General features: G+C 41.4%; 1 protein-coding gene across 1 annotated transcript in view; it reads left to right on the top strand.

Annotated features, from left to right (window-relative positions):
- Positions 1-5,040: 5,040 nt before the first annotated feature.
- Positions 5,041-8,056, top strand: part of PELI2 (pellino E3 ubiquitin protein ligase family member 2) — a gene marked incomplete at its 5' end in the record, with an annotated part of 46,777 nt that continues 43,761 nt past the window's right edge. The window contains one exon of the mRNA XM_009084309.1: positions 5,041-5,170. Coding sequence (XP_009082557.1) covers positions 5,041-5,170 — 130 coding nt within the window. The remainder of the gene's footprint in view (positions 5,171-8,056) is intronic.

The following is an 8,056-nucleotide window of genomic DNA, read 5'->3' as shown; positions in this document are numbered from 1 at the left end:
GAGAGGCTTTCCAGTCAGTCAGGACTGGAGTGTACGGCTGGAATAGCTCTGGGTCCTACAAAGGTGAATAATATGTCTTTGGCCTTTTAATGTTGTGGCTGTCCTGATAGCTGTAGACCAACAATACTTCCAAAGGAATCTCTCCTGCCCTCCGTGCTGTTTTCCCATGTTGCTGATATAAGTGCTTCTGTGGCTTTTAACTGAACTGTGGAACAAGGAACTGATGTGTTTTAAAACTGAATTTAAAGCATGAATCTGGTTTTATTTTGCCTTCCTGTGAACTGGGAAGAGAAGTGGTGGGAACAAGCTACCAAATGAAAGATAACACTGCTGCTTTTGGCACAAGCGTTGGACCACACTAGTTCAGGGGTGGTAAAAATACAGTGTAAGCATTGGTATGTGTGAAGTATATACTGCAGGATTACATCAAAGATGGGGATCAGAATGTAGTTAAAAGGAAGAATTGCCTCGAGTCTGACTTGCTTTCTGCAGCTTTATTATTTAGCTCAGCAAAGATGTGCTCTTGGACTCATCAGAGCTGCGGTAACAACAAACTGTGGCATGTCATCTGTTCACATCTAAGTCTGTGAATTGGGTTTGTTTGCATCTAGAAATGCTGAGGTGTGCAGTAGATCTGTCAGCAGCAGGTGAGGAAAGCAAAGTATAAAATTAACACTGTAAAAAATACAAAAAAACCCAAAGAGCTACATGCAGCACTGTCTATGTCAGGTAGTAGATATTCACCTTAATTTTGAGGATGACTTCCCTGAGCTTAAGTCTTTACTTTTCAAGGTGCAGGTCAAGATTTAGAGCTCTTGTCCCAAGTAGCAGAGGTCTTGTTTTTACTATTTGCCACTGTCTAGGCCTGTTTTCTTTTTTAGAAACCCCCAAAATAAATGTAAACCACCAAAGCTTGTGTAACAAGCCACTGACAAATGGTTCAAAGCTTGTTGATGATCTCTGAAGTACTCAAGTCCTTGTAGTACAAGTAGTACAAGACTCGTAGAAAATAGGAACTTGCCACAGTGCTTGGGCTGTGGGAGAGCATGTGTGGTCTTGCTCTCCAGACAGCCATGAATCCATGTGGAGGAGAGGCTTTTATTACATATCTCAGCCATGGGAAAAGCTTCATTGTAGTTAGCAGTTCATTATATACCGAAGTCCTCAAGTGTTTGATGTAAATCTGTAGGAAACTGGCTTTGGTAATTATGGTGCCCATAGCCTATGCCAGCACCACTCCCTTATTTGCAAGGAATAGTGCTATCAGCTGAGATAATTATCCCAGGAGGTTTCATAAGGCAGGTTGTCCTGGTATTGCTGTCACTGAGGAGTGTTTGGAAAAAGTGTAGGGCTGCTTCTTCCACATGTGTTGTTCTGATGGACACCTGGAGAACTTTGGAAGTGCCCTGTAGATACACATGTGAGCAAGAGGTCTCAGAAATGATTGTTCAGTCTCTGAAATTTGACATTTTTCCTAGTTGTTTTATTTGTTCCAGACCTTTTGGTGGGGTGGAGGAGAGTGCCAGCTGCAGGTTGTCTTTTGGTAGCAGTGATCATCTTCTGAAGCATTAACTTGGTGTGCTTACTTGCTGGTCCCTAAGCTGCTCCTGGAGTTGTTGAAAGGGTGCAGGGCTCATGCTTCTGTGTATGAAGCTTCTGTTGGCTGTGGGAAAGCTTGGAGTGTCCTAGTGTTCAGTGACACTGGGCAGGGACACCTCCCACCAGAGCAGGTTGCTCAAGGCTTTATCCAACCTGGCTTTGAACACTGCCAGGGCTGGGGCAGCCATAGCCTCCCTGGGCAACCTGTGCCAGTGTCTCACCACCCTCACGGGGAAAACTGCTGCCTAAGATCTAATCTTAAGTTTCCCTCTTTCAATTTATCCCTGTTACTCCTTGTCCTATCACTGCAGTTCCTAACTAAGAGTCATCTCCAGCTTTCTTGTAGGCCCTTCAGCTCCTGGCTGGTTGCTCTGAGGTCCCCACACAACCTTCTCTTCTCCAGGCTGAACAGCCCCAACTTTCCCACTTTGTCCTTGTCCCTTCTCTTCCTGTGCAGTTCCATGCTCGTATTCCTCCTCTTGAATGCCAAAGCTCATTGTGTCCAGTGGGACAGTTCCTTCTAGACAGGCAGGGATGTGCCATGGATGAAGGTGGGTCTGCTGCCTCAGGAGCAGGGCAGAGGGTGGGTGGGTGCAGATCCTGCCTGGGCTGGCAAGATCCCATGGCATCAGTGCTGGTTTACTTGGTGTGTAGCTTGTTTGGGTAGTGGGGAAGGAAAGATGTGGCCCAAGTGCCATGGGGAGTGTTGGTTTGTGGGGAACCAGTTGAGAGTCCTTGCCTAGGACTTGCTGTGGAGACCAAAAAGGCAAATTCTCTAACACCCTTTTCCCCACTCTAAAACATCTGTATCCCTAGTAATTGTCCCAGCTCTTTCCACCACTGTCAGATTGAAATAAAACTCACAGGTCTATAATTAAAGCATAACAAATCGTAAAACCACCACTCAGTTCCTCTTGCCCTTTTATGGAAAGGAAATGTAGAAATTGACACAAGGAAAAGCTTAATGAAAACTTGTCGGTGCTGATCAGGATGAATGAATTAAACTTTCACTTTGCTTGTATTTCCCTCCTATTTAAAGCTTCCAAAAGACCTTTTAACCTTGTGTAGCTTCTTTCTTTCTCTCTTTTAAGAAGGTAATTAAGTCCCACAGAGACCTGAAATGAAGGCAAATAGCCTTTCCCTGTTAAAATTGTTTTGTGGACATGAGGAAAAAACCCCAGACAATAAAACCACACTTGCCTGCTTTTAACTTTCAGTTGAACTACGTTAATTCAGTATTGCTTAACAGTTACGGAAGTATTAAAAGCATTAAGAATTACAGAATATAAAGCTAGTAATGGTACAATATAGGAGTTACATATTATTTCTGCCGGAATTATTGCTTTCTTAGGTTTTCAGATAAAAATCCTTGTAGAAAGAATGTTGTCTTCAGACAAGTCTTAGGATGTTCCTGATCATACAGTGTCTTTAAAAGAAAGCACGTGTATGTATCTAGAGAGAATCAGGTTGGAGAATCAAATAATTCTTGGTTTAAGTGTTGGTATTTAAGCTACCTGTGGATCCTATTGATATATTTTTCTAGGGATTGATCTCATAATGAGGATCTGCTGTGCTACACTTCTCCAGTGTAGGGTTAACAACAAGTTTCCAAGGTACAAGTAGGCCTGGCATGAAATAATAATGGTTTACTCCTGTTGTTTTTCTGCTGTGTTAGGGAATCTCCTTTAATACTCCAGAAAGATACAATAGTTTTCTCTGTGAAAATGGGAGTGAGAGAACAAATTCAATTTTAGCCCAGCTGGAAATCTCTTAACTTTCTCTGTGGCTCTAACATCATGTGTTAAATGCATGTTTTTAAAAGGTCTGGGATTTGTGTTTTGGAGGATTAAAATCTGAGTAAATCTGTTCTTGCTTGTGCTCACAAACATTTAGCAGTCCTGTATTTTGGATCCCTGCTATTGAGACATGGTACATGAGAAGTTGTAAGCTGTTGCCCTGTGTGGCAACGGGTGATCCTAGAGTGAACAGTGAGCCTTGTTCAGAGCCTCAGCAATGATACCACTTGCTTTCATCTGCTCTGCACTTCCCATTGGTTTGCAGAAGGATTGAAAGCATTAGGAACGAATGCAAGTGCATTCTCTTGTTACACAAACTAGTTAGTTGCACATACAGGATGTAATGATAAGAAACAAATTCTAGGTCACTGTGCTGCTGCTTCTTTCTTCTCCTTTTCATATTCTCTTCCTGACTGTGATGTTAGCCCTGAATCATACAGGCTGTAGGAGAAGGATGTATGTGGTCATTATAGAGCAGACCTCACCAGTAATGTAGAAGAGGTTTATAAGTGGAGTAACATCTGTAGTTTCTTAGGCAAAAGTCTGAAACTCCTAGGATCAGGAATGGAAGAGGCATTTGTGCAGTCAAGTAAAGCCCAGAGAGCTCTACTGAGAGCAGCTGAGGGTTGGCAGGAATGTCACAGGTGACAGTGCTGTAGGGTGAAGCTTCTACCTGACCTAAATCTTCGGGGTGAGGTGACGGTGAAGTCAGTGCTTATGCATTGCAAAGAAATCTCAAAAGTCTGAAACTCCTAGGATCAGGAATGGAAGAGGCATTTGTGCAGTCAAGTAAAGCCCAGAGAGCTCTACTGAGAGCAGCTGAGGGTTGGCAGGAATGTCACAGGTGACAGTGCTGTAGGGTGAAGCTTCTACCTGACCTAAATCTTCGGGGTGAGGTGACGGTGAAGTCAGTGCTTATGCATTGCAAAGAAATCTCCAGTTCTTCCCTGGGTAAAGAGTTATGTCCCCCTGAGGCTTAAGACTTCTCTGAATAATTAATCCTTTGGGTCCCTGTCCTCAGGGAGAGATGAAAGAACTGTGGAAGGCTACTGTGTTACACCTGATAGAGGAAGTCATTAGTGAGGCTTCAGATAATCACATAAATTAAAACACTTGCATCCTCTTGCCTTAATAATAGATGAAGCCCTTTAGGATTAGAGTTTAAAAGAAACAGCTAGAAAAACTTTCCATGTGAGTAAAATTCCCTTTCATTTAGTTTTACTTGCCACTAAATCCCTTTGGTTTTCTGTATTGCTCCAGTTCATTCTCTTGTCTTCTCCATTCCTTCATAAGATGTGGGGAGGGGTCTGGTAGGGTCAAAACACATTTAAATCTCATGTTCTGAAATGACAGTGAAGATTTAGGGTTTGTCCTTTCAAATACCTTTGATTCTAGAGGTGAAGAAATATTTCTGCAACTGAACAGCTCAGTATTTCATTTGTTGTTAACCTCTTCTATGAGACTAAAGTTTTGGTCTTTTGTATGTAAAGAATGTTTGAATGCTTATAATTCAGGAGACAAAACTTAGCGTGCTTGTTACTACTTTTGTTTTGCCCAGTCCTTGGATGACATCAGGATATTGTGGCCAAATTACTGTATTGAAAATTTGTGGTGGTTTATGCTAACCTTTTGTGTTTATTTCCAGGTATAATGGATCCCTCCCCAATGGTGACAGAGGACGCAGGAAAAGCAGATTTGCTCTTTATAAACGACCTAAGGCCAATGGAGTTAAGCCAAGCACTGTGCATGTCATCTCTACTCCCCAAGCATCAAAGGTGTGTGACAGTGAGGGTAACACTGGTTTTCTGATGGTCCTGGGAGGAGAACAACTCACCTATTGCTGCTGATGTATCTTGCTGCCATTAACCTGTGGTAGTAGGATAAGTTTGTTTTAATAAGGGTCTGCAGTGGATTTCCTTTCTGGGGTTATATATAGCTTTAATTTTAATCCAGTTACCTGTTTGAAATAGTTTGTGACCTCAGGTATGATATAACCTGACCTTCCTGCCCCTATGCAGGAAGCTGAGTATCAGTGCTGACTGTTTTGTTTGAGCCACAGAGTAGTCAGGTGATACAAAGACAAAAAGTATTCTAATTCCTTTCTCACCGGAGTGATCTCTCTTTCCTCTTCAGGAATATAACTGACATGCTATAAAACAAGTCGTGAAACCTTTGAGCCCTTCATTTTTGTTGCTAATAATTATATTGTGTAAGTTTTTACGTGAAGTTTAGTGTGGTTGAAGGAAGAAAAGCAGTAAATATATTAACATGATAATATATTCATGTGTAGAACTGTCCAGGTTAGGTTTCTGGTGGTGGAATATATGTCAAAGTACACCTAAACTTAGCAAAATATACAATATCAGAGCTTGTTTTCTTTGGAAATTGTATAGGTCCTGCCTAGGAGTCTTTGGATTAAAATATGGAGTATTTTGGATTGAATGAAATAAATATAGATTAAAGGTTTAAATTTGGAGTAAATATTACAGTAAATATTTTTTCAGTGTTTCTATTATCAAAATGAAAGGTTTTGTGAGTTAAATCTTCCTCATGAAATCAACCTTCAGGGTAGACCTATAGTATGTGTTTGTCTGTTGGTAATTCTAGTCTGTTGCTTAAAATGTAACAAATGGGGGAAAAATGTGTTTTACATAGTGGATGGAAATATACACATGTTCTCTTAAGCATTTGGACTGCAGAGAGTATTTTGGCATTTGAGTTGCAAAATATTTAAACACCTGGCAGACACCACAAGGAATCTGGTTAATGTTCATCTGTGCTGTTATTGTAGAGCAGATAAAACGTGTGTGCTGTACAAATTAGTGCCCTTATAAAGATAGCACAGGGTCTGGAGCATTAAAGCCCCTCCTTGGAGGGTTTGGAATCAGGTAGATATGTCAAGCTGAATTTGTTCTTTTGCACTTTCTCTGAACCCTTATAAAAGAGCTTTTGTGTGTTTGTACTGCTGTCTGGGGCAAGGCTGGTGGATGTGTGCCAGAGCAGCGATGCAGTGGAGCTCTGAGTGCTCTTTCCATGCACAGAAAGGACACTCACATTTGTAAGACGCTGTCGTAGGCTTTTCTCACATCTTAGGCACCAGAGCCGAAATCATTTCATTACGAATGGTTTCTGCACACAACTTGTGTAAATGATTGCAGAAACACAGGCCAACAGAGAGTGAGCTGCTCAGTTCTTAGAAAATAATGTGCAACTTGACCTCAGAAGTTTAGTTCTGCTCTCAGTCGAACTCCCATTTAAGGAAGATAAACCAGCAGGAACTTGTGCTGCACTGGGTATTAACAAGTTTGCTCCCTTTCTATCCTTCTGGCTTTTCAGATACCAATTTTGTTTTGCTTTGCTTGTCTGTCACTGTCAGCTGAATCTCTGAGTGGAAAGACACGTGTTTAGAGCACTGATGCTTTTTGGGTGGTGGATTTAGCAGAGGTGTGTAAAAGCACTGAGTGTCTCCATTGGTTTTGGCTCTGACGTGGATGCCTGAATAAGATGCATAGCTGCTTTTGTGCTAATTGTGTTAATGCAGCAGCTCAAGAACTGTAGCTGTCACCAATTTTAAGTTAGTGTACCAGCCTGAAAACTGCAGTAGATGGTAAGAGGATGCTTGTCATGTCCCATTGTCCCTGCTGTGCAGGTGTCGGGACAGCTGCAGTAGCAATGGCTTCAGTAGTAAATTTAGCTGAGCTAATTGCATATGAATCAGTGCCTCTTGTTTTTTCCACTGAGCTTTTGTTTTTTTTGCCACTGCCTTCTGGAGGTGCTGAAATAAATAGAGAATTGTTTGGCCTTTTGAGGGTATATTGGTGTGTCTGGGGGGAAAGCATGGGGTGAGAAGTCTCAAGTTTTATCACAGTATTGTGAAAATATGCACTTGACTTGAAAAACTGTTTTATTAACTCTGTGCTTAGGCAGCATTCAGGGAATTTGCTAGTGTCCCCAGTTTTAAAAAAGTCAGACCATTTGAGACAGACTTTTTCCAGCATTGTCAAAATTGATTTTACTGTAAGAAAGATTACAGTGCTTGTGCTGTCCCTTGTTTGTCTGTGTATGTGTGGTGGGGAGTGGGGACTGGGAGTCTTTTCATTAACTGTGCATGAATCTTTCTGAAGATCTCAATAGTCTCCTTTGCTGCACTAGAGAGTTTGTTCCATAATCATCAGATCACAGGAGAGGTCGTTCCTTGCAGTGACTTGTGTCATGCTGAAGAGGAAGAATGTCATGGTCATAGAATCTGTGAAAACCTTCCTCTGACTACCAGACTCGTAGGTGTAAGTTTGCTACTAGCTCATCATAACAGTTAGGGTTGATGATTTTTATTTTCAAGCTATTAGGGCTGTTTAACAAAGCCAAAAGTTAGTATTAATGTTTATTTTATTTGGTTGAGTTGTGTTAACTGTTGTTTTCACACACAATATTTAATGCTGTGAAACTCAAGTCAAGGTCTGCTGGAGTCTAAAATCACAGCAAGGTTTACTTGTGCATAAATTTTCCAGTAAGTGTGGAACTTCAAGTGAGAGGAGGATATAAGTTTTCAGGATAATCACCTGGGAATGATGAGATGGTGGGAGTTTACTGGGTTTGGACAGGATATGGGAGTTAAGGGGTTTTTATTTTGTGTTTTGGGTGTTTGTGCTGTTCTGTTTTGT

This window comes from Acanthisitta chloris, unplaced genomic scaffold (genome assembly GCF_000695815.1).
Source record: "Acanthisitta chloris isolate BGI_N310 unplaced genomic scaffold, ASM69581v1 scaffold4811, whole genome shotgun sequence".
In the NCBI taxonomy this organism is placed as follows: domain Eukaryota; kingdom Metazoa; phylum Chordata; class Aves; order Passeriformes; family Acanthisittidae; genus Acanthisitta; species Acanthisitta chloris.
Note: the sequence above shows the minus strand (reverse complement) of the source record. Positions and strands in the feature narration are given on the sequence as shown.